This window comes from Olea europaea, unplaced genomic scaffold (genome assembly GCF_002742605.1).
Source record: "Olea europaea var. sylvestris unplaced genomic scaffold, O_europaea_v1 scaffold1656, whole genome shotgun sequence".
Classification (NCBI taxonomy): Eukaryota; Viridiplantae; Streptophyta; class Magnoliopsida; order Lamiales; family Oleaceae; genus Olea; species Olea europaea.
The window spans coordinates 182,202-208,132 of record NW_019234221.1 but is presented as its reverse complement, the minus strand read 5'-3'; the positions used below and the strand labels follow the sequence as shown (position 1 = coordinate 208,132).

Sequence of the window (25,931 nt, the reverse complement as noted above, 5' to 3'; positions counted from 1 at the left end):
TTTGAAGAATTATTCTTTAAGGTGATACGAGTTTGAAGGCCACTCCAGTCGGGTTTTGACGAATAATGTTATTTTGTTGGGTTGTTTTGGGAGTGTAATCTAGTGCATGCTATTTCTTTTTCCCATTCTCACGTATCCACCACTCAATTTCGTGGACCAACAAGAACTATACAATTATCCATTACTCAATTGCTATCTATTTATAATTTAAATTGATTATGAACAACTCTAAACAAGCTTTAAAAGGTTTTGTACTTCGATTAACGTACATGTTATCTTTTTATACACGCTCTACCTTGAAAGTCCAAGGATATATATCTTTTCAAATAATTGAGATCTGAAAGTGCAATTTATCCTTCTTTTTCCCCCTGTGATATAGATTTCTCATACTCTTCCTATCAAAGATGGTATAAATATGGCTGACATCAACACAAAGAGAAGAGTATATTCTTATACCACTAGCATTTTGCATCTTTCCCTTTGACTGAATAAGTGGGGTGGGCTACATAGCTTTGACTAACACCGTTTTCTTCATTGTGTTTGAAGATATTAATCATTTTATCTTAAGATTTAAGGAAAAAAATGACTCGCGTATTTATTTAAATTTTATCTTAAATACGTCATCTAACGTGCAAGTCCGGTTCTATTTAATCATCAGTATTATGCGCACAATCCTTAACAAGTGAATATCTTTGAAACTCCCAACTCTTTTGTCTAACTGTGAAACTTTTCTAACCATCTCATCCAGAAAAATCTAAATAATTAAAGAGAGATTGTACATATTTATTTAAATAGCATTTTCAGAAAACAATCCGCAATTGAAATATTATTCGTAGTTTTAATGGCAATTTCCAACAAGAAAAGTGTCTTATAATTGTCAAGAATGAAGTGCCGGTCTTAACTATAAACGGGGTAGGCGATCGTCTAAAGTCCTACTTCGATGAGGGCCCCCAAAAAAATTATTATTTTTTATTTCACACACACACACACATATATAATAGTTGAAATTGGTCAAAAGCTTCCAAAATTTTAGGGTTGGCCTTGCAAGAATGATGTTGTCACTTGAAACAAATGATATAGAATATAAGATGGTATAAAATGTTCCTACTGTATATGTGTATGGTGGTATTCAAATCGAATCCAAGATTTTCACAATATTACATGATATTAATATTTGATGCATGCCTTTTCAAGTAAATATGACACCCAATCATGTCTTGACAACAAAGTTTTGATATTATTGTTTGTTAAATTATAATTAGGTAGCAAATATTTTCAAATTATGCAACCATGGATCAATTATGTGGTATATTATAAGAATATGTTAGATTGAGATGTCAAATTTAGTAACAATAGCACAGAGTGACTAACCTTGAAAATTAATTGATGTTAGCGACCAATACTAAATTTAGCCCAATTAAAAAATAAAAGTTTAATTGTTATGATATTCAAAGAAGAGTAATACTATCTAGTGCTTATCACAAGCATATACGACGAAGGGATCACTATCAAAATTTCTAACGAAATTGTGATGTAGCTGCAGTCTCATTGCCACATAAATGTTTGAAAACATTATTCTTCAAAAATTGTAGAGCTAATAATTAGTGGATAAAATCATGCTATCTACAATTACATTAGTTTATGTGCAATGCATGTATAATTAAATTTATAAATTCAATTAATCCCTGTTTAGTTTAGTTAAAAATTAAATTTTTATTAAATTTTGATAATTATATATATTAAAAATGAGTTAAAAAAATTAAAATTTGAATATCAACTAGATGTAAGAATATCAGTGCGCTATATAGCATCATAGCAAAAGACAGTGTTCAACTGTCCCCCGGGGCATAGCTCAACTGGTGGATCAATCAGCATTGTCTTGCTTCCAGCGATAGGGTGGAGGTTCGAATCCTGGTGGGAACCTGCGGCAAGATTTATTTGGTATGGAGTAATCACTTTGAAGGAGGATCTCTTGTGCGCAGAAGTGTACAGGCGGTGGGGGAACCTGTGATCCAGTTGAGGCATAACCCGCGATTTACCCCCTCCAAACTTCTAGGGACAAGGGTCCTGAGGGTCCAGAATTTAGTTTAGTGTAAGTTGGGATACCTGGATAAAAAAAAGAAAAAAGACTGTTCAACTATCATATTGATTAGCTGGACATAAAAGTCTCGTGACTTTTTGAATATCAACTATCATATTGATTAACTGGACATAAAAGTCTTATGACTTTTTGAATACAAGTAATAATAGTTATTTTTAGTACTTGTATCAAATTGGCATCCAACTTTTAAATACGAACATTTAGATCCTCATTTTAATAATGCAACAATAGATCTATTTAGCAGGCCAGCTCAAATGGTTGAGACTTGAGATGAGGAAGAAATATTTTTTATTATGTTATTTTTAATTATTGTAAATGAAGATATTATTATTATTATTATTTAAAATATTTTTCATTCGATCAGAACTATATTGAACGAATAAATTTGATAGATGTATCAAGAGTCTATTCACTTATCCAATGATCATTTATATTTATTTATGAATAATAGTTTATAAACCATTCTCAAATATGCTTGTACTCTTTTGTTTGAGTTTTCACTCTTTTTTTTAAATTTTATTATTGTTATTATTATTTTTTAAGAAATGATTTTTGGATGAATGAATTGTACCAAGCCCCGTTTGGTAGGATTAAAATCAAGTTTTTATCATATTTTGATAAAAGTTGATGAAATATATAGTTGAGAAGTAGTGAATACCATGAAATATATAATTAAAATTAATTGTTGATTTTGACTTAATTTCACAAGATATGAACTTAATACTAATTTTTGAATTTAAAAAATAAATAAGCAAGAAAATGAAACCTAAACAGAAAATTGTGCTATATGTATATCACAGTTTATATATTTGTTTATCAATAGATGATGTGATTAGATTTGTTTGTATCAAAATTTTATCCATCAATTACAAAAGAGCAATGTTAGCTTTGTCTAGAACTGAGCGTCCGTGTAGGAAGTGCCAGATACGATTCTGCTCCCTCTTCGTACTACTAAAGTGTCATCATTTTTGTCATTAAATTATATGTTCAATAAAATACAATAATTTAAGACTCATTTTTTAGTATTATGATCTGATGATACCTACTTGATATTCAACACCACTGGATGGCACTAGACGGTAATTGAATTAATTTTTTTTTTTTTTTGAACACTTCTTAAATCTGAAAAAAAAAAAAATTATATAAATGATGACACACGATAATTATTTTTTAACAACTACAAATATCCACGCAATTATCAACGCAAAATAGAAATGCCCGTAATCCGAAGAAAAAATGTCGCATAAAAAATATTATCTATAGATTTTTCTAGTCTTCCATCGTGGCAGTATCCTATGCGACATTTTCTGCAAGAATTTAAATCCAAATCTGCGGAATTTCCGAGGTTCCAGAAAAAAAAAGAAAGAAAAGCGGCATCACACCAATATAAGTGCAGTGATTCCTTCGAGCAGTTTTTGTAAAATTTGATTCAGTCTGTGTGTCTTGATTGAATCGATTTTCAATGGCGAGTCGGACCTCTGAACTCGTGGGTCGGGTCGACCCGGCTCAGAGTTTTAACACTGATGCTCTGCTCCGGTATGCTTCGGTTAATGTTGAAGCGTTCCCTCAAGCTCCTACTCAATTCAAAGTTTCTCAGGTTTTCTATTCTTTTTTTTGTGGGTTTTTGCCTCTTTCTGTTCTATAGAATTGCGAAAGGATGTTTTTTAATTTTGTGCTGGCTTGCATGTATTGATGAGAGGGAAAGATCGGAATGTTAATGAAAAAAGTATTCGTCTTAGCATGTGTGGCCTTGCTTAAAAGCTGATAAAGTTCGCGTCAAATCCATTGTAAGAAAAGAAAAGGACAGTTTTGGACGGGTTCATTTCCGACACAAAGTTATTGGAAAAAAACTTTTGAGTTTCGAATTGTTGTTTTAAAGACTTTATTTTTCTAAGAAAATCAAAGGGGGAACTAGAATTTGGGTTCCGAGTCTAGTCTCTATCTGTAATGTACGGCCGTTGAAAGTGGAGTGATTGTGTGACGATGTTATCACAGACCCTGTTTTAGTGCAATGTCAATTCACCTAAAGAATTATAAATCCGAGTCTCTCAGCTATGGAAGAAAGAAATCGTTTTTGGACATACACTGTGGATACTCGAATTGGAATGTGAAAGGAATCAATTCAAATTCGATTTGAAATTTTTAATACGAAGCCAAATCCATGTGCCTAACACAGGGTAAGCAAATTTGCGAACTACAAGGAATTGCTCTACGCAATCAGGTTCATGGCTAACATGTGACTCTAGGGGATGTGACCGAGCTAGAGTGAAATGATTGAAACAGAATTATGGGTTCAAATATGGAGAAGATGATTGAAGTATTATATGATAATTTTTTCTATGTTATCTTATTTTGGGTATATTTTGATATCATGTATTGTAAATTCAGTTTGGGCATGGTCAGTCGAATCCAACATTTCTTATGGAAGTCCATTCAGGATCTTCTGTGAAGCGGTATGTGATGAGAAAGAAACCTCATGGAAAATTGCTTGAATCTGCTCATGCCATTGAGAGAGAATTTCAGGTTCTGCTCCCTCTGTTTTTCTCTACACGTGTGAAAATGCACGGGCACATAAATTTGCATAGATTGCTGTACAGTTGTACCGATGCACGAATATATATATTTATATTTATATGTAAATTGTGTAATATATGTAGCTCTTTACATGCACACAAAGATATAAATACTGGTAAGCTTATTGTTAGCATGATTTTGTTTTCACTTTTCTGATTGCAGTTACTTGGCATTTGAAAAATTATTTTCAACATGGCAGGTTCTACATGCATTAGGTACTCATACGTTGGTTCCAGTTCCGAAAGTTTTCTGTTTATGTAAAGATTCAAATGTGATTGGAACTCCATTTTACATTATGGAGTATCTGGAAGGACGGATATATATAGACCCAAAGCTCCCAGTATGAACATTACTCTTTCCGACTCTATAGCTTTGAAATATAATATATATGGATAACGTGATGCCAATTATACTAGTTCATTGTTTCTTATACAGACTTGAACTTATCATTGATTAGGGTGTAGAACCGAAGCAAAGGGGAGCAATATATCATGCAACTGCCAAGGCTTTAGCATCTCTTCATTCTGCTGATGTTGATGCCATTTCTCTTGGTAATTTTGGGAAACGAAACTACTACTGTAAGCGGCAGGTGGGTAACTGCTTTCTTTTTCTTGAAGGAAAAAGATTCTAATTATTCTCCTCCTTTTCTATGGGGCAGGACTTCTAATAATTGACCATTTTTTAAAGTTTATGTTATCATGAGATTCTCTATATGTTTTGCTTGTGATGGTTGTGCATTTATAGCCTAGATTTGGCACATCAGACGCACGTGTATACAACATCTAGCTAACGGAATATTATTATACCTACCTTAGGTGGAGAGATGGGCCAAACAATACCTTGTTTCTACTGGTGAGGGAAAGTCTAACAGAAATCCAAGAATGTTAGAACTGATTGATTGGTTGCGTCAACACATTCCTCTTGAAGATTCTTCTGGAGCGACAGCAGGTCTAGTCCATGGTGACTTTCGGATTGATAATGTTGTATTTCATCCCATTGAGGTGGGGTACTTATGATAGTTTTTGCTACATTGTTTGTTCATGCGGTGTACTTATAGGATCAGGTGTTTCTATCGGCATGTTTGGTTAAGCTTGAAAGGAAGTAAAAGTTACTTATAAGCTTCTTCATTTTTTTGTCAAAAATAATTTTATTATTTACTCTTTTTAATAACAAAACTTACTTTTCCACAAAGTAAGTCTTATCTTACTTTCTAGAAAAGTAATCTTTAAGCTTAGCCAGACATGCCCTATAATTACTATTGCTCACTACATCTCTGTCCTCCTTTAAATACACGGATTCATAGAAACACTCACTCATACATGTAGAGAGAGAGGCTACTCCATAGGAGCTGTTCTAAATTTAGCCATTTTAACTAAAATACGACCGATTTCTTAATTTGATGCTGCAGGATAGAGTAATTGGCATTCTTGACTGGGAATTATCAACTCTTGGAAATCAGATGTGTGATGTTGCGTATAGCTGCCTGGTATTTAATTCTATTGCAACTCTCAACTCATTTTCACTATGATCTATACTGTTGATAAGGTTAAGACTGCCTACAACATGGTGATAAGAGATTATTGAAACTTGTAGACTAATGACTTATTAGGCATTTATGAACATGATTTGCTAAGTATGTTGACATAAGGGTATTCTTCCAGTGTACATTCTATGGATATGTTAAAATTTTTTATACTGAATCTTTATTGATGATTGAGACTGGGATTCTGGAGTCACTTATCAGTTTAGTTTCGTGGCAGCATTACATTGTGAACATTGCTTTGGATGAAGTACAAGAAAATGGAGGTCTTGAATTGACTGGAATTCCTGAAGGAGTACCTTCACTAGCTGAGTATCTGGCATATTACTGTTCTGCAACTGTAAGATTTACTTTTAAAATTACTGGATGTCTATTTTTAAATTTCAATCCTGAGGGATAGCTCAGTGGTCAGGCCCTGGGTTTGTTCTTCAATGGCCACCAGTTCGAATATCTTCGGGGTCACTGAAGTGAGTATCCGGCTGTAAACTTCAGGGTCCCGTGGGATTAGTCGAGGTGCGTGTAAGCTTGCACGAACACCCATGGTCATAAAAAAAAAAAAAATCAAATTTCTGCTTGAATATAAATTTTATTATATATTTTTCTCATAAGTACATAACTTATAGTTTTGCTCTGGGCATTTCCCATGATAGTGATAACTCATCCGTAAAGAATGCGTTTAGAGAATAGTGAATGGGGTTTTCCACGCAATACTAACGTGTTATATCTTCCTAAATGTCACCCCATATTCGCTTTGACTGCCTCCCAAAATGTGTGTTATTTAATTCAACTTGATTGTACCTTGATGTATTCTATATGGGCATAATTATGTTTTAATGTTAGACATCTTTAGTTACCATTAACTTTAAGATTTGAGAGATCTTATTTTTGATTGAATATTGAGATGTAGGGGAAACCATGGCCTGTTGCTCAGTGGAAGTTTTATATTGCCTTTTCACTATTTCGTGGAGCATCAATCTATACTGGAATACACTGCAGATGGATCATGGTATCATGACCTCTCAAATTTGTTAAATTAGAGAATATGAGTTGCTTTTATTTTTTATTTTTATTCAAATTGTTGTGGGGATCTCAATAACAAGGTATGAAGTTTTAACGATCTCTTCCCACTTCCCAGGGTAATGCTTCAGGAGGACATCGTGCTCGCCATGCTGGAAAGAAGGCTGATGCCTTGATTGAAATTGCATGGGCATTTATTCAAAGAAAGTCTGTTCTTCCTGAGCATCCACCATCAGGTATCCACATTTTCTATTATACTTGGTTGTTGGTTAAGTTTGCCGTGAAGGAACTATTGTACATGTGTGTTGTTAATCCTGGCACATGTGACAAAAGGGCTAAGATGTTAACTGAATAATTTATTTGATTTTCTTGGGCTGTGGTGATTTCTCTCATGGTAGTCTAACTTGAGAGAAGATGCAATTAACTGTTGGAAGGATAATGCGTCCTTTATCTTAATCTTTTAGACCTTTCCAAATTCAGATAATATTTGAGTGGGTAATAATGTATCACATTGGGAGAATCCATCAACTTCTGAGACGTGCCGTGTCAAACCAAGAACAGACTTCTCAACTTTTGAGTGTAGAATCTAAGATAGGAAAGGTTAATATATATGCGCGCACACGACAAAAAATGATTGGTATCCTTGACACCATTCTGGACCAACATTGCCTTTTTCTCCTAAATAGAGCAAGACTTAAAAGGATTTCTCGCATTCTCTCCAATAATATATATAGATCTTTCTCAAAGTTGAAAAGGTTTTAACTATCCTGACAACTTGTGTGGTTCTTGCTGAAATTCTGGAATTTAGGGTTAACCTTCTTCATTGTGAATTATGCATGAAGAGAACATTATGATGGTACATAATTTTTTATAAAACCTCATTGCTTTACTTCAATGTACTGGTTAATTTTTCCATTAATGTATTAAATGTCGCGAGACCCTTTTGATATTCAAGTTATTTGTTTAACTATCTCTAGAAGATCCATGACAACTTATTTCTATTGTCATAACATGTTTAAAACTTATCTGGGATTAAAAAAAAAAAAAAAAAAAAAAAAAAAAAAAAAAAAAAAAAAAAAAAAAAAAAAAAAAAAAAAAAAAAAAAAAAAAAAAAAAAAAAAAAAAAAAAAAAAAAAATTGCTATTTTTGGGGGAAATGAGCTAATGCTGAATTCTTCATAAAATGTTGTTGCTTCCTATGTAGCAGACTCAATTTCTCAAGAACACATGCAACAACTTGGAAAGGAAATCAGAGATCACACCACTTCAACGAGAGGAAAATTAGTTCCAAGTCTGAAGGTTCAACATTTAAGGAACAGATTGATTAAGTTTATGGAGGATCACATATACCCAGTGGAAAATGAGTTTTATGAACTTGCCCAATCTACCAATCGTTGGACAGTTCATCCTAAAGAAGAGAAGTTAAAGGAACTAGCAAAAAGGGAAGGCCTGTGGAACTTGTGGATACCCGTATGTAACATTTACTAAGCATTTTCTTCCTTGCATTTACTTGAAAGTTGGGAGCTCTTTCTATGTACCGAGGCAGTTATACCTTAGGAAATATTCTATTTGTACCTGCCAAATATTTTTGACTGAAGTTTCCAAGTTTGTATGTAGTTTGATAGTGCTGCTAGGGTTAAGAAACTCATTTCTGGTGAGATCGTTAACAAGGCATTTGATGGGATACTGGGTGCTGGTCTCTCAAACCTTGAGTATGGATACCTTTGTGAGATCATGGGCCGTTCTGTATGGGCCCCACAAGTGTTCAACTGTGGAGCACCAGATACTGGAAATATGGAGGTAAGGAAAAAGTTCTATACATTAAAATTGAGCAATGAATAAGTAGCTGACTAGTGCTACCTTTTGCTTCATAATCTGTGCGAGCATGCCTTGCACCAAAACGAATAAGTTAAATGAGATTACCTGGAATATATGGAAGGAGAAGATAATGTTATAGTTTGGTGTTTTTTTTCTAATTAGATGGGCCTGGTACTGGACTGCATAACAGTGATATGTGTCCTGCCAAAGAGTTATAAAATGCGCAAATCACATTGAGATGTCAAAGTCTTTTTGAGGCCCTGCCAAAGAGTTATAAAATGCGCAAATCACATTGAGATGTCAAAGTCTTTTTGAGGCTTACGGACAAATTGAGGTCCATGCTTTATCTAGGCAGAGCACCTATTATTAGAAAACCTTCTTGTTTCATGTGATGTGAAGAAAAAATGCAAAAAATGAATTGAAGTGGTAAACTCTAGCAAATTTTAGATAATATAACCACTATCTTCCACAAAACAGCACCAAAGTAACCTTCTTTCTTCTTCTTCTTCTTCTTTTTTTTTTTTTTTAAATTTTTTCCAATGCATATGAAGTATTAGAATAATTTGTGTAGCGAGCACTCTTGAAAGACGCCAATAGGAATAGTGCAACTAGTTTCTATAGATTAAATGCAATCCTCTTGTGCAAAAACCTCGATTTGCACTGGATTTGATTCTGTTTTCTAGAGTGGATTGCACAGTTTGAATTTGACCTGGTGTTCAAGATTAGTAACTTATTATTCCCCATCGGGTCTTTATGCTTCAAAAGTTCTTGCTTATTTCTGCTCTCACACATAATTTCATGTTATGAAATACAGCCTTGATTATCTTTCTTATGCCCATTCGTTTCTCTAGGTATTGATGCGCTACGGAAATGAAGAACAACTACATCAATGGCTAGTTCCCTTGCTCGAAGGAAATATCCGTTCTGGATTTGCAATGACAGAACCTCAAGTTGCATCTTCTGATGCTACCAATATAGAGTGTTCTATCAAAAGGTAGAACAGTTGCAACTTTTTGTAAATTTCTGATAAAGCCACCTCTAGGATGGTGTATTGGCGTGTTTATTAATGAGATAGTAACAGAAAATAAAATCTTAGTAGGGGGACGTGCACGGAAACAATAGACAGCCCCATAGAAAATAAAATCTTAGGAGGGGGACGTGCTTGGAAACACTAGACGGCCCTATAGAACATCACTTCTGAACTAGAAATGATAGATAATGGGACCTCGTTGGACATAAAAATTTACACAAGCTCTTGTAGATCAAAGAATTGTTTCTTGAAACTGAACATTCTGTCCTGTTCTTGAAACTGAACATTCTCTGTTTATGAATTTCTACTTGCACTCTAACATGATCATTCTTTCATTACCAGATTATAGTTTTTTGCTTGGCAGTTGTGAAGCCTTCTCTACTTGTTTTCTCATTCACCGTAATTCTCAAATGCTTTAAACAATTAAAGCTTTATTACTTCACATAAGGAAATTTAGTTAGATTCTGGAACTTATCATTTACTACGTGGATGCCTTGAATAGGCAAGGAGATTCATATATCATCAATGGAAGGAAGTGGTGGACCAGTGGAGCCATGGATCCCAGGTGCAAGATCCTCATTGTCATGGTTAGTTACTGTTTGTTGCATCAGAAAGAATTTTATCTCTGAGTTTAATATTTAGATTAAAAGCAGTTAATTTGAAAAAAAAAATACAGGGGAAAACAAACTTCGATGCCCCCAAGCGCAAGCAGCAATCCATGATCTTGGTAGATATTAATACTCCTGGTGTGAATATAAAGCGACCTTTGACGGTGTTTGGTTTTGATGATGCACCTCACGGACATGCTGAAATATCATTTGAGAATGTACGTGTCCCTGCCAAGAATATTCTGCTTGGAGAGGGGCGTGGATTCGAGATTGCACAGGTAATAATATTATTTGATGCTCTTCATACTGGTAAGTAGTAATGGAATGTACTAGACAGAACAATTAACAAGATTTTTAGCTTCTTTTTTCTTATTTAGTCCATGCTTGGTACATTTTCTTTAAAAATCACGTTTCCCCGAACTCATTTTTAATCACACATTTTCCCAATAAAATAATTTTGCACATGGACTCATAATTTTTCTCTAATTTTTAATCACATGATCTCCAAAAAATCAGTTTCTTGAAAATTATTCTAAACAAATCTATATCAGGTCCTTAGTATTTAATACGTATCAAACATGTGCTTAAACAGTTCATAGTTTTATTAATGTTATGATGATGAATTGATCTTCATCGTCAACTACCGTTATAAAAGAATCCGTCAAGTCACTTCCATCTAAAAGACATGCTAATCCTAATTGTTCTTTCATCAGTTTGAATGGCTTTTTCATCAGTTTGAATGGCTTTAAATGCTCACACTTGAATCTTTATTTCTGATCCAAACTTGACGAGTCCTATTTTTATTTTTATTTTTTTATTTTTTCCTGCATGAGGTGTGAACACTCTAGTGTAGTAAGGGTTTAATTCTGCCTCTCCTTGGTGTCATTAGCCAGGAGATAAGAGCTTTTATACACAATACAGAAACAAAGAACACTACAAAATGTTTGATGTTCTTTGCTGAAGATTTCTAGTTGTTTGTGATAAAATTACAAACTATAACAATAATAAGCCTTGCTCAAGATAATTATGGGGTCGGCCTTGATTGTAAGTTACAGTTCTCCTCAAAAGCATATTCATTTTTCTTTTTACTCTTTTGCAGGGTAGGCTGGGCCCTGGAAGGTTGCACCATTGCATGAGACTGATAGGTGCTGCGGAACGTGGCATGCAGATGATGGTTCTAAGGGCTCTTAGCAGAAAAGCTTTTGATAAGTTTATTGCCGAGCATGGATCATTCCTTTCAGATGTTGCTAAGGTCGGTTTGTATTCTCTTATTGAAAAATATGCCCTTTTCTTATAAACTCGTAACATATGTGATGTAGTTGGTGACAAGTTTATTGGTTTTTCCATGCTGTAGTGTCGGATAGAGCTGGAGAAAACCCGATTATTAGTTCTGGAAGCTGCAGACCAGCTTGATCAACTTGGAAACAAAAAGGCCCGTGGGACAATTGCAATGGCCAAGGTAATTTTTGCACTTGATTTTTATCGAAGACTAAATTTAGATTAGTAAATATGTCATCTCTCTAACATCCTAAGTTTTTAGGTGGGTGGTTCAACATTGCATCATGGTAGGCAAAAGACGTGGATTGAAATCTAGATATCAAGCATTTATGAAAATCGTGCATGTGTCTACCACTTGTTTGCAAAAATAAAATTGAATCTTGGCTGCACGTGAATGAGTGTATTGAAGATTATATTTAAATAAATGAATCATCCCATTTCCAATTTCTCAAGTTTTTAGTTTAACATGTTTTGAGATCGATACTACATTTTTCTTTAACTCTCTCTCCCATTCGTTGTGTTGGCATTGGCAGGTTGCAGCCCCAAATATGGCTTTGAAGGTGCTCGACATGGCAATGCAAGTGCATGGCGCAGCCGGCTTATCGGGCGACACTGTTCTCGCTCATCTTTGGGCTACTGCTAGAACATTGAGGATTGCCGATGGTCCTGATGAAGTCCACTTGGGGACAATTGCAAAATTAGAGCTACGGAGGGCTAGACTTTAAGGACGTATTTGCTACACAGTACCATGAATAAAAATTCAACCATAAATAAAAATTCAGCTTTTTTCTTATTAATTAATATTGTCTAGTGTACTATCTAATCCTCCCTATCAAACATGTTGTGAAGGCGGCATGGGGGAACATTTGAGGTAAATAAGGTTGAAATGCCATGCTTAAAAATATATATATGTTTGTTTCTATCAATATGTTTTTCATCATTGGGAAGGCAGTAATGGTATTTTTGTGCAAATTATTGAAATTCTAGTATTATCGTATTGGTACGTTGAATTGGGCAATTGTATTCAATACTATTAAGAGATGTTTCGTGTCGTATTAGATCAGGTTAGTTAATTTGATGTTTCGTGCAAATAATAATTAGATCGAATTACCTTAAAAATAAATATAAGGTTAATTCATGAGCTTTTTTCTTTTATTTTTGAGCTTATACTAAATAAATAAGTTTTAGAAGAAATGAAATTTTTTATAAGCCCCCTATTTGGTAAAAATTATAATTCAAATTTTAATACAAGTCAAAGTTAATAATTAATTTTAACTATATATTTTATGTGATTAACAATTTTTCAATCATATATTTCATCACTTTTATTAAAATTTATTAAAAAATCTAATTTTAATTTTCACTAGACAGGGGTCAAGTAAAGTGAACAAAAATAAGTAAATAAAATTACATAAACATGCGTTGGCGAAGAATAAATTTACTTTTAATTAAATAATTGAATATACTCGTGAGTAAATAATTTTTTCTTTACAAAAAAATTTTTGTTAATCAAATTTAAAAATAAAGTTACCTATTTTAACACAAATGCAAAAATTACTTTTTTAAGAAAGTGAATTTCTCAGAATGAGAAAAAATTAAGTTATTAGATACATATTAGAGAAAACAAACTTAACTTTTGTTTGATTTCATAATTTTCAAAATATATTTTTTTCTCTCTTATTTGCAACCACATTATTCAATAAAATAATTTATACGCAAGTTCAAATTTTTTTTCCTTATTTTTAAATCATACATTCTCCATCAAAATACTATTTCAAAATACATTTTCATCAAAAAATGAGGTTCAAATATGCTCTTACTTTTTTAATCTCAGACAAAAATATTGTAGTATTTTTTTATTTTTCAATTTTTTGTTTTTACATTTTAATTTTGCATAAACTCCAATTCTTTTATCCCTCGTGATCCCATCTTCTAATTTAATTTGGTGTACCAAACGCACCCTAAATTTTTGTTCGCATTGCTTTGTCAGCAAGGGACTAAAAAAGCATAAAAAATAAAAAAATTAATAATCATAAATTATTGGCAAAATATGATTTTTGTTGCTTAGAGGAGAAGAGGGTCGGGCTCGGGCCATTGTATAACTATAGAGTGAAAATATACCGAGTTGTCTAGAAACGAGAATGTCCAACCTTTGTTGTCACGCAGTCTGTGAAGTGAAGGGCTAGTTTGTTCTTGGAGTCGAGGTCACGCTCAATTGAAAACATGTTCAGAATATTTAAAAAATATAAGCAATTGTTTGGTCGTCATTATTTTCAAAATAAATCTCTTTATCTTCTTTTGAATCAAATTTTCAATAAAATAACATTACACGTCAACCCAAACTTTTTGTTTATTTTTTAACCACACATTTTCCATCAAAACACTATTCTAAAATATAACTATAATAGGATCTCAATTTGAAATGAAAACGTGATCAAAATAGTAAATCCGCTCATATGTCCGGGCATCGAGCTAGGCCTCGATAAAGGTTCTACTCGAGTGATCGAGTCGCCTCAAAACCGGGTCATGTTGGATCTATATACTCCTCCATGTATGACTCATTGGCCCATAAAAAGTTTGACTTTCCACCCAAGTCCATTTACCTTGGGCTACTAGTTTTTAAGGCCCATTAACCATTTTGTCTGAGCGGGAAAAATGGTCACCAAAATTTTCAAAGCTCTCCCTCAGTCCCCCTTCTCTCTCTCACACACCTACACACACTCTGTATCTGTATTTGTATCTATCGATACAGACATTCATCTATATACCCTCACCGGTTTCTTAAATCAAATCGAGTTTCTTTAATTTCAAAACCCCTGTGCATTTATTTTTTTCCCGTTCTTGGAGCGTAATTTTCTTAGCACCCAGCAAAAGTTACTAGTAATGGACTGTAAAATTCGATTTTTAAAATAATGAGTAACGATTTCGAACAACTCGAATCCTCCTCCGGCAAATTCATCCACACAGTACAACCTCTGCGGGACCTCGAGTCCAATTGGGGTGTCGACTTAGCCAAGAATTTAGAAGAATATTTAATCAAGATATGCTCTGGTGAAATCTCCGGCCATGACGATGCCCACCTCTCGGTAAATTTCGCTGAAGGTAAATTACTTCATGTTCAATTTTTATTCTGAATTTTTTGTGGGTTTGATTTTGTTTGTTTATTTATTATTGTTCTTTTGGTTTTTGGGGCAATTTGTAGCTGCATTGCTGCTTCAGGGATCGATACAGGTGTACAGTAGAAAGGTGGAATATTTGTATTCTTTGGTTTTGCATGCTTTGGAGTTCATTTCCCAGAAAAGGTTTGATTTTTGGCTTATTTTATTCTATTTGGTTTAGTTTCATTCTCGGGTACTGAACTTATATCTCGCTTATTTGGATTCAATATGATGCTTAGCCCTTGAATCTTACCTTTATTTTATGTGTTGAGTTATATAAATGGAGGAAAATTCAAGGTTGATTTGAACTATCATCAAGAAACTCAATGCAGGTAATTCATTTACGTTGGAACAAACCAGTTTGAATTATCAAAGCTTGCTTTTACAGAAAAAAGCAAGGGTGAGAAAAGAAGCAGCAATATTTACCTCAAAAATGGGGTTTAGGGTAATAGTGCTAGGAACATGATTTGTATAGAATCTTAATTTAAGAATTGTAAGTGAGTTTAGTTGCTGCTATTATTGGGCCTGGTATGAAAGTTTGTATGTTAAATGTCTCTGGAGGATGATTCTTATCCTTTGTGGTGAACTAGGAAAGATACTGCAAGCAGTTTAAGCTATGGAACTTGTCTTGTTCGGATCAAATGTTGTAGATATTCAAAATCTTGGGTAGCAAGTTTAGCGGAAATATTTTTTCGTTCAAGAACTTGTTTGTTTCTTCCATCTCCCATTAAAGGGTGACTGGTGGAGCATAGAAGTTGAGTTACTTAGCAAAGTTAAAAACTTTATCTGAGGGCTGATATTTAGGTTTTGCGCAGAGGTCCATTTCATTGTTATTATAGTATAAACAGTGATCTCTAGTTGAAAGTACGTAAATAGATCAATATTGATTCACGTCATTTTCAAGACTTTCTTAGTGACTGACTAATGAGATATCTTCGATTGCTTATTGTGCTGGTGGTCTGGCGCTAACTTTCAATATGACTGTAGGAGCTCTCAGTTACACCAAATGCTCAATCGGTCAAAATCACAATCTGAATTCACTTGCAAAGTCGATTTACTTGAATTCAAATTCTATCATATGCAGTAGTTTATTTGATCTTGTAGGAATAACTTCAAATTGACAATTTGATTATCTTATACATTGGGTAAATTGTACGAATTTTTGGGTTCCATTAGACCTTAGGTAGAAAATGACAGGGAAAGGTGGGAGGGACAGGAGGTCTTTAGAGAAACACCCTATCTCTTCTAACTTTCCGTTAAGCTGGGAAAACATGTAGGATACTATTATCAACATGTTGTTTCAGTGGTAGAGCAACAGGTCTCCTTCATTAAGTTTTTTCCCCAGAGAGAACCCTATAGTTGTGATGTATATCTTGTTCTACTTCTCCTTGACTTAATTTGTAGAGTCGTACCATTGATATATTTTTCATGAAAACAAAGAATATTTTAGTCCAATCCCTGTAAAATAAATAGCTTGACAATCATCTGAACTTCTCTATGTTTCATGCTGTAATAACTGATAGTTGTATCTTTGGACTGTGTTACTGTCTATGAAGACTGTCTTTAAATATACCTATGATCAAAACTTAAGCAGCTAAACAGGCTCATTTGTTATTTGTGAAGATTGTGATTATTATAAAAGCAACAAATTATTTCATTGAATTTGAGTGATTGTTTGAAGCTTTTGGAAGAATTAGAATCAAGACTACTGAAGGAAAAAAAAAAAAAATGGCACTCTGCAAATATTGAAGTTGTTGACGCAAAAGCTATTTGGAAAACTTGTTTTATCAATCTGCTCCTTTTTATTTATATCTTCCACAACTTTGATCTTGTGGGGAATAAACGGGGTAAAGGTTTGGTTTTCCCAGGTCCTTTATAATTTGTATTTTGGAGAGATAAGTGGAAAATGAAAATGAAAATGATAGGTACATAAAATGGATGCAATATGAGGAATTTTTTCAGATACCCCTTCCTAACTTCTATACTTTCATCCAAAATATGAAATTCTAAAGGTATACCACAGAACATTTCCTAGGAAGACTTAAATAACATTCCCTTCTCTTTATTATCAATAATTTGATTGATTGCTAGCAGAAATTAATGTCATTTGATAAATGATGTTCTCACTATATAAATAAACTTGGTTTAATTAATCATATTTAGAGCTATGTCTTTTACTTGTATTATTTCATTACTCCTGTATAATTTAGGAAAACTATTACCACAACTGAAACGCAGATATTAATGTTATAATGGAAAGAAACCTATCCCTATCATGAAGGATAGAATTCCTCTCAACAGGCCTTTGCTCTTGGGCCTAATATGCTTGGAAATGCTGAAGTTTATCTGTAGAGCTTAGCAGACATTTTGTAAACTATTGTAGTAGTTGCCTTAATTTTTGTGCTAACTCGATGAAACATTAAGCAATTGGAGTCATTTTCCCATCATTGTAATTGTTTTAATGCCCTTCTGTTGTATTTCTACTTTTGTTAATCCTGCAGCTAGTTATCTTCTCCAGAAGTGTAAAGTTTCTTTTCTTTTCCTCAACTTAAATTAACTTTTAGAATTATATCCTCAAGGCTTTTTTTTTTCCAGAACAAAAGTGGGTCGAAATATGATGGATCTTTTCGGAAATAATTAATAGATAATCAGCTTGGGTTTTACTCCTTTTTCGGTTAGTGCAGCAACATAGTGAATGTTCGAAGTTAATGTACACTGAAAATATGGCTCATTTTTAAATTTGAAGTGCATCATATTGTACACATCGATTTATGCATATATATAGCTAAATCATCATTTGGTTTCTTGGTTAATTATTTAAAAACGAATTCCATTATGAGACCTAATGATTAGTTTGCTTATGTTATGTTATATGACCAGTCAGCAAGATCAAGCAGGTACTACTTCTGCACGACCAGAAGAATCTGGTGGTTCGCATACTGCAAAGGATGAAGATGATGATTCATTTTGGGTTTCAGATGACATCCCAGGTAGGTTGTTATTGTGTTTGTGATTTTGTTACTGTCAGAAAGAATCATGGTTTAGATTATTTCATATTGCAGTGGAAGCAAAGATTTCTTTAGATAGTGCAACCTGTAGAGATTCTCCCCTGAGTCAATTTGCAAGGGCCCCTGCAAATCTAGTTGTCCTTGAAGGGGATTGCTTTGATGCTGGTGGTGATGATGGGGAACTAGAGTCTTATCTGGTATAATATTATGACTATTGAGAATTTTTGACAATTGTAAGCATATTTCTAAATTTGATTGTTACTGTTATGCTTGCAGTTAGCCACCAGTGATATATACCGGGATTTTATATTGCTAGACTCTTGCGATGCTGTTGCGGTTAATGATTTTCTAAATGGTGATTGTAAAGCTAACAATGGGCAGACTAATTTCTACAGAGGTAGCTCTCTGGCCTCTAAAGGCCGTAAGAGCTTTCAGTCACCAATAAGACAATCTGGGGGAACTGGCAATAAGTTGTCAGTTGGAAAGAACCTGGATAATAATTTTACTCAGTCACCTTTCGTTAATCCTGTCAATAAGTCTAACGATTACAATGTGGGGTCTTCCTCTCTTGGCCATGATTTTCCTGACGACAACAATGATGAATCTGGAATGGGAGATGGGTATCCAGAACCCGTGGACTTGGACGAATCCGATGATGATGATCCATGGAAACCTTTGAATCCTCATGAACCGGGGAGTTTGAAAGTTAAACCTTATAAAAAAGGTTGTTCTAGTGTATATTTCCCTTTTCGTTTTGTTTACAATATCATTTTCTGCCATCTAACGCTTTCTGATTTTGTCCCTGCTTACACGTAGTAAAAGCTCATAAAAGGCAAGGGGTTGGTTCCAAGAAACATATTTCCATATCTGAAGAATTTCCTCTTGCAAAACTGCATGGTCCCATTAGCTCAGAACTCACTGAAATATGGGAAGCAAAACATGGTACCTCAGAAAGACAAGAAAAATCACAATCTCCTCCACTTTACGAAAAGGTTGGTCTTTTGGTGGTTCTTTAGCTGCACAAGTCTGTTTCAGACATAATATCTATCTGCTAATTGCAGCTACGGGAATCACTCGTTCTTGGAGGGAGTAAAACGAACAATGCCTTTCATGATCCTGAGGATAACCTTGAAGACTATGGATATGATAGTGGAGATCCAGATAGCGGACCACCTGATTTTGACTTGCCAGAGAGTAAATACAGTCAAGAAGATGTACCTTCTTTCCAAGAAAACGTAAGGCTGGTGAACCATGCACACAATTAGAAATAAATTAGCGCGATGCCTTGTCTAGCTACTCATATTTCGACATTATGCAGCATGATGGTGCTGGCAATCACTTGGACTTCAATGAAGCTTATGATGATCCTGGTGCTAATGCAAGCCTTGAAGATCTCTGCCGGTCTCACTTGGTAATACCAGATGTTTCAGCTTACCTTTATATAGCACAACCTAATTTCTATTGTTGATGAAGATAGTGTTCAATGACGAAAATGCTACAATGTCTAGTTAATTGTTGTAAAGAATAGCAATATATTGACTTGGTGCAATGCATAACCTATTTTATGTTGTAGGATTCACTTCTTGCTAGTCTAGCCGAGTCTGAGAAGCAGACTGAATTGGCTACTCGGGTTTCAACATGGAAACAAAGAATTGAGCAGAACTTGGAAGAGCAAGTCTGTATTTATACTATTTCCTTCCATCCATTAAGTTTTCTTCTCTCTTAGTACTTCAGTTAGATAATGATAGCATTTCCTGGCAGGACGCTCGACCAACATTTGATATTCATGAATATGGTGACAGAGTTCTTGATAAGCTATCTATGGAAGGAGACGAGGGAAAGGCCATGTCTTTTGGAGATGTTGTCAGGGGACAAGAGAAGCACGATGTTGCTCGAACATTTTCTGCTCTTCTTCAATTGGTAATTCCCGCATTCAAAAAGTTTCGTCATTTTAGCCACGGATACATTTTGCAGGAGAGGAAAAACCACAAAACAATCACCTCTTGTTGTGGATTGAGGCATGTTTTGGGAAAATGGTTCCTTGTTATAACTCTAGTATTAACTTTTGAACCTATATGAAACGCTGGACGAATTTTTTCCTCCAAATGATCCTCGAATCCTAAGACTTTGCTCTTATCACTTGAGCAGCTCACCGTACTATAAAGAGTAGTTTTGGATATTTACTTTTCATGTGCTAGTGCAGGTGAATAATGGAGATGTGGATTTGGCGCGAGGCGACAAGAATGATAATTTCACTTGCCACACAGCTGCTAATCCTTTCTATGTTCGACTCCTTAGGCACGAGAGAAGGAAAGGAGTGAAGCTTCGGTCATCTAAAAAGAGAGCCAAGTCTCCTTTAACGAAAGGAAACGTCAGTAGTAAAAGAAACAAGCCGGGAAAGGAGAATCGCCCAGTTGTTAATAATACCTCTCCAAGTCCAAGAAAGGCAAGCAATACTCCTCAAGGCAAGAAGAGACGGAAACCACGATTAGTATCCCCTTTAGACATACATGCTGCCGGTTAACACAGCGACTTGATTCCCTTGTATTACTAAGGTAGTGTCTAATGGATCGCTGAAAAATTGGGTTTGTCCTAAACCTTTTAGTTGGATTTAGTACCCTAGAACAGGGTTGTTTTCTTTTATCGATCTTAAGTTCCTGTTTGTTAGCAACTAAAATTTTATGTTTAATTTAAATCAAAGTCAATAATTAAGTTTAATTACATTTTGAAGGATCTATAATTTATTAATTATGTCCTGTTTGATTCCCATTCTTTAGCCATAAAAATAAAAAATATGACTGTTATTCATCATATCAAATCATTATATTTAACTTTCTATCTTTTGTGTGAGTTCCGTAACAACTATAATTTTTATTTTAATTCTTACAAAAATGGAAACCAAACAAGACTTACATATTTCATCATCAACTTTTATTAAAATTTATTAAAAATCTAATTTTAATTACTACTGAAACAAGGGCTAAATATTTAAAATGAAATAAAAGTATAATTGTAGATGAGTTGTAATAAAAGAATAAAAATAAAATAAATAACTTTGGACGCAAATTCCAAGTCAATAAACGACAGCGTTACGATGGAAATATTATACAAAGCCCATTCCAGCACGCTGCGCGTGTATAATTTTAATATTAATCAAAATTAAGAGACTAACACCTTCCTAAAAACCAGATATCTGACAATCGCCGAATGTCGTTTTCCTCGAAATTCAACGTCGTTCTACGACACGTCACTCTTTTTTCCAAGTTGCGCCGACTCGCTTGGCGTAACTAATCCAGTTGACTCCTGAGTCAACTCATTACTCCCACTCTCCAAGTCCAACTCGGTGGCTCCCAACTGCACACAGCTCGTCCCGACTCCACACGGCGTCCCCATAGGAGATTTCTTGTTCATGCTGAGGAGTCTTTTAAAGGACAATAACCGAGTTCCCGGCGATCTGAATCCGGGTGAACTCAGTGATAACTCGCCATCGAACTCTGTCCTGGGTATCTGTATTCTTACTCCAACCAGATCCAATCTCTTCGTCCGATCACCCATCGACGCCGTATTATTGCCGGAACTCGAACCCGGTTCATCCACTCTGAAGACTGTTTCGGCTAAGTTCTTCTCCGGTTCAGTGACCGGTTCAACGGGTGACCGGCAGAGGGGGCAAGTAGAATGTGACCGAAACCACATATCAATACACTCTACGTGGAAAGAGTGACTGCATTTGGGTAAAAACCGGCCGGTCTCATTCTCTTCAAATTCCGATAAGCACACGGCGCATTCCAGCCCCTCCGGATGAGTCTTGGAGGAGTAAGCAAACAACGGTAGGGAATTCAAAACCTCCGCCTCCAGTCCGTGATCGTTGGCGGAGTTGGGCTGGTTGTTGTCAACGTAGAAAACAATATGAGTGCGGCGGCGTCGGCGGTGGCGGCGTTGGAGTTCACGGCGGCGCAAACGAAGCAGATACCATCTAGCATAAAGATGAAGAATCGCCAAGAAAATTACCACTCCAAACAGTATAACTATCGCACTCAGCATGATTTTACCACGCAAAGCAAAATCTTTTTCCTGCGTAGATTCTATCTGCATATCAGCATCAATATTATTACTCATTCCAACTCAAAACTCACAAAACCCAGAATATAGAACTGCAAGATATTCAGCAAATTAAAAAGGGTTTTTCAAGAATGATCAAGAAAATGGATATAGTTTGTGCGTATATATGTGAAGAAAAGTGTAACTAGGAAGTTTCTTGGGAGGTTCGTTTTCGGTGAGTGATGATGAAATAAAGTTTCGTGTGAATAATACACCGTTTGACGCGGGATTTTGACGAAAATGGAGCTGCAGGAAGTGAGTGTTTTAGGTGATTAGGTGAATTGACTAGGTGGGCCCCATGGACATGAGCTTATTGGGGAATGATTTTCTTTTGAAAAACAAAAATATTCAAAATTAAACCCTTGTTTGAGCTCTGTTTTTAGATAAAAATATATTTTAAATAGTAAATTGATAAAAAATATTAAAAATTAAAGAAAAGTTTTGAGTTTGTATGTAATATTATTTTATTAAAAAATGTGTGGTTAAAAATAATTTTTTAGAAAGATAAGGATCAAACAAGGGCTAATTTTAACCTCAAAAAATTTTCTTACTTTTTAATAATATTTCTAAAAAAATCATTTCTTTTCTTTCAAAGAATTTCTCCAAACAAGCTCCAATTATGTTGGGTCTTTTTGTGGCTCAAGTTTCATTTTGGATTTGGAGAATGGAAAATTTCATATGTAAGAGATTCAGTACGATCCACTTTAAAATGAAGAAACAGAGTTTAAAAATTTTAAAATCAAATATTAATTAAATTTTATTTATGAAATAATTAAATAAAAATATATTTTATTAATTAAATTTATTAAGGTCACAATTCTATAAAATTTGATAACAAATTATCAAATAATTGATCATACATTATTTTTTTATTACAAATCAAAAATTGTATATGTTACAATTTTTCATCGCTCACAAATTAAAAATTTTATAGGTCACAATTTATTTATATTGATTACAAATCACAAATTTTTAAGTCACAACGTATTTAATGTTCATAAATTATCAAATTAATTGATTAAAAATTATTTCTCCATCACAATTTCATAAATTGTGTCACAATGACATTTTTAGATTATATATTATTTATTAATTACAATTTAAATAATTTATTGATCACAAACATCCCATCCCATCCTACCCACAACCACCAGACCACCGCCATGATAACCTCACCAGACCGCCAACATCAGCACCACCTCACAACGGCAGCCAACATCACAACCACCACCCAAAGACCACCAAAAAATCAGATCCAAAGTCGTGTTGTCCTACAACCAGGATGCGACGCTGCCCCACGACTACTACCAACTCACCAGACCACCAACATCAACACCACCTCACCACCGCAACCAATATCACAATCGCCACCACCCAAAGACCACCAAAAAATTAGATCATGTTATCGTACAACTAGCCTGCGATGCTGCGCCATGACCACTACCAACTCACCTGACCACCAACATCACCATCACCTCCAGCACATTTTTCTTGTAGGACGGGGCTACGACTCTATGAGCCAACACTATTAGAAGGAGAGGAAGACGAGGTTATGGATCTAGAGCGAAAGCCGGAGGAGTGTGAACGAGAGCGAGAGCTAGAAATAGAACGTGAACTGAGCAAGAAGAGTTCAAACCTGATTTGGGAGACAACGCCCGACGGCTTCGACCTGGTTTCGCCATTGAATCCAGTGGACCTTCAAATGCAGTGTGGAGAGTCGAAATCTGCCTAATAAACCCTAACCAAAGATAGAGAGAGAAAGAAATGAGATACATAATTAAAGTTTGTGATTGAAATTGTGTAGGATAAATTAATTAATTTTATTATATCATTATTAATATTAAAAGTTTGAATCAAGATCTGATTTTTGTATGAACAAACCTTAAATCTAATTTTTGAATTGTATTCTCTAAAATTCCGGTTGCATATAATTTCCACTTCGGAGAAAGTGATGTCATATAGTAATGTTGATTTTGGCCGACATAGGATAAAGTGGTTAAAAGAGATTAAATATGGTTAGTTGTGGTCTTGCCCTGTTAAGTTTGGGTACGTGATTACGATAGTTAAAGTTAATAGAAATTATACTAAGGTCTGTTTTTTAGTTTCCAATTTCAAAAATAAGATTTAATTCAAGGTGGTCTTTGAGGTAGCTTTCCAATACGCTATATAGCCCATGTTTTGAGGTGACTTTTATTGGTTGTTGGTGTTGGCAAATGGCAGCAGTGGTGAGATTTTGGGATGAATTTTATTTGTTGTTATTGGTAAAGATATGTTGTTCGAATTGCTAAATGCTACCGGTCACAGATTAGCTGTCATAGGTCTTTGTACATTGTTAACTAGTCACATATTCAAGTCACGTGTCATTTCATGGGTTAGAGGTTATACGTCATAGTGCATAGGTAATAGATCAATGTCTACAGATCACAGCTCGAAGAGATATGATTATAGACCACTGATTTATGTTCATAGGTCACAGGCAACAGTTTATGGGTCATAAATTATTGTGCATAGGTCACAGTTCACGAGGGTTACTGATCACAGATCATTGTTAAAAAATGTGAGATTACGACTAAATTTAATTATGACTCACAATTTGTTTACAGGTCACAGGTAATTGTGGATAGATCATGGATCAATGTTTACTGTTCACAAATCAAATAATTTAGGTTCAAAGATCACAAGCTACACATCACAAGTCATATTGTATAAGTCACATATCAATGTCAACATGTCACATTAATTAGTCCCAAATCAGATGTCACATGTCTTTGTACCCTAATAACATGTCAAAGATTTTAGTTCACGAGTCACATTTCATATGTTACAGGTCACAAGTAATAGTTTACATGTCACAAATCACCGATCATATTGCATAGGTAACATATCAATGTCCATAAGTCACAAATCCCAGAGGATTATAGACTATTGGATTAATATCATAGGTAACAATGTATCTTTTCAATTTCTATCATAAGAACTCATTTTACAGGCCAATGGCTCTTTTCAATTTCACAGTTTATAGGCCAATGGCTCTTTTCAGTTTTCATCATAGCAACTCGTGATTAGAGATTAAACAATGTTTCATCAATTCAAAAATAGGAAGATCCAGTAATAACACAATGTTATCCACTACCAATTGTAACTTCGAAACAGTTCAAACTTACTTTAGGATACTCGCCAAGCTCAATTTGCTAATTTTATTTTCACATCTGTTTGCAATCGTTGCCTTCAAAAAATATGCTTTATAAATCCCGATAAATATTCAATTTATGACCTCAATAATCTTGCAATTTTAATGAGCTAGATTTTCGGTGGTGGAAATCAAGATTATTTGGTCCGAAGAGTTCTCTGTAGCTTTTCTCTTTTGTTGGAACAATTTGTTAACTTGGAGAGTTCTGCTTGAAATAAAAACATGTCATGATTAGGGATGTAAACGATCTAGGTTGAGTTAGCTCGCGAGTGGCTACTTTTGCTCTCCTCTCTTCTTGAAACAAATCCCACAAGCATTGCAAAGTGACTATCAAATTTATGGCTATTAGTTTACACTCTTCACAATATAGTTTAATCACAAAGAAAAGAAAAATAATTCCCAAATGTAAAATTAAACCTTAAGGCCTCTTGTACTATTCCTCCATATCGGAGTAGAAGTGGTGTTACAATTTGCACACCGCCGAGCCAAGACTCGGGCCTCTTCGAAAGTAG

The 25,931-nt window shown here is 34.6% G+C and overlaps 3 protein-coding genes across 4 annotated transcripts; 2 read left to right on the top strand and 1 right to left on the bottom strand.

Moving 5' to 3' along the window:
- Positions 1-3,327: 3,327 nt before the first annotated feature.
- Positions 3,328-12,916, top strand: LOC111377432 (probable acyl-CoA dehydrogenase IBR3). Of its 2 annotated transcripts, none has more exons than XM_023000524.1 (17): positions 3,328-3,698; positions 4,490-4,624; positions 4,875-5,015; positions 5,133-5,264; positions 5,491-5,676; positions 6,084-6,161; positions 6,436-6,555; positions 7,123-7,221; positions 7,351-7,468; positions 8,436-8,701; positions 8,849-9,031; positions 9,901-10,043; positions 10,582-10,666; positions 10,756-10,965; positions 11,787-11,939; positions 12,042-12,146; positions 12,499-12,916. In XM_023000524.1, the coding sequence occupies exons 1-17, from the start codon at positions 3,564-3,566 to the stop codon at positions 12,688-12,690; spliced, it is 2,481 nt and encodes an 826-aa protein (XP_022856292.1). In that variant the 5' UTR covers positions 3,328-3,563; the 3' UTR covers positions 12,691-12,916. The 2 variants fall into 2 exon arrangements, with proteins under 2 accessions (XP_022856292.1, XP_022856293.1); XM_023000525.1 differs by having other exon boundaries at positions 3,329-3,698; positions 8,439-8,701.
- A 1,754-nt stretch (positions 12,917-14,670) lies between these two features.
- On the top strand, positions 14,671-20,857 carry LOC111377431 (condensin-2 complex subunit H2). The gene is made up of 11 exons (XM_023000523.1): positions 14,671-15,067; positions 15,168-15,267; positions 18,004-18,113; positions 18,186-18,328; positions 18,408-18,855; positions 18,948-19,123; positions 19,193-19,366; positions 19,450-19,542; positions 19,705-19,806; positions 19,893-20,051; positions 20,335-20,857. Exons 1-11 carry the CDS (start codon positions 14,878-14,880, stop codon positions 20,653-20,655), a joined length of 2,016 nt encoding a protein of 671 aa, XP_022856291.1. The 5' UTR covers positions 14,671-14,877; the 3' UTR covers positions 20,656-20,857.
- Positions 20,858-21,148: 291 nt separating this feature from the next.
- On the bottom strand, positions 21,149-22,449 carry LOC111377430 (RING-H2 finger protein ATL2-like). Its single transcript, XM_023000522.1, has one exon. It carries the CDS (start codon positions 22,245-22,247, stop codon positions 21,369-21,371), a length of 879 nt encoding a protein of 292 aa, XP_022856290.1. The 5' UTR covers positions 22,248-22,449; the 3' UTR covers positions 21,149-21,368.
- Positions 22,450-25,931: the final 3,482 nt, after the last annotated feature.

What these genes read in the sequence shown, in the direction of transcription:
- LOC111377431 (XM_023000523.1), top strand. Translation starts at nt 14,878, where the DNA reads ATGAGTAACGATTTCGAACAACTCGAATCCTCCTCCGGCAAATTCATC. An exon ending in GGGAACTAGAGTCTTATCTG is followed by an intron (nt 18,329 to 18,407) that starts GTATAATATTAT and finishes TTATGCTTGCAG; the next exon opens with TTAGCCACCAGTGATATATA. An exon ending in TTTCTGCTCTTCTTCAATTG is followed by an intron (nt 20,052 to 20,334) that starts GTAATTCCCGCA and finishes GTGCTAGTGCAG; the next exon opens with GTGAATAATGGAGATGTGGA.
- LOC111377430 (XM_023000522.1), bottom strand. Translation starts at nt 22,247, where the DNA reads ATGAGTAATAATATTGATGCTGATATGCAGATAGAATCTACGCAGGAA.
- LOC111377432 (XM_023000524.1), top strand. Translation starts at nt 3,564, where the DNA reads ATGGCGAGTCGGACCTCTGAACTCGTGGGTCGGGTCGACCCGGCTCAG. An exon ending in ATATAGACCCAAAGCTCCCA is followed by an intron (nt 5,016 to 5,132) that starts GTATGAACATTA and finishes ATCATTGATTAG; the next exon opens with GGTGTAGAACCGAAGCAAAG. An exon ending in ATAGAGTGTTCTATCAAAAG is followed by an intron (nt 10,044 to 10,581) that starts GTAGAACAGTTG and finishes TGCCTTGAATAG; the next exon opens with GCAAGGAGATTCATATATCA.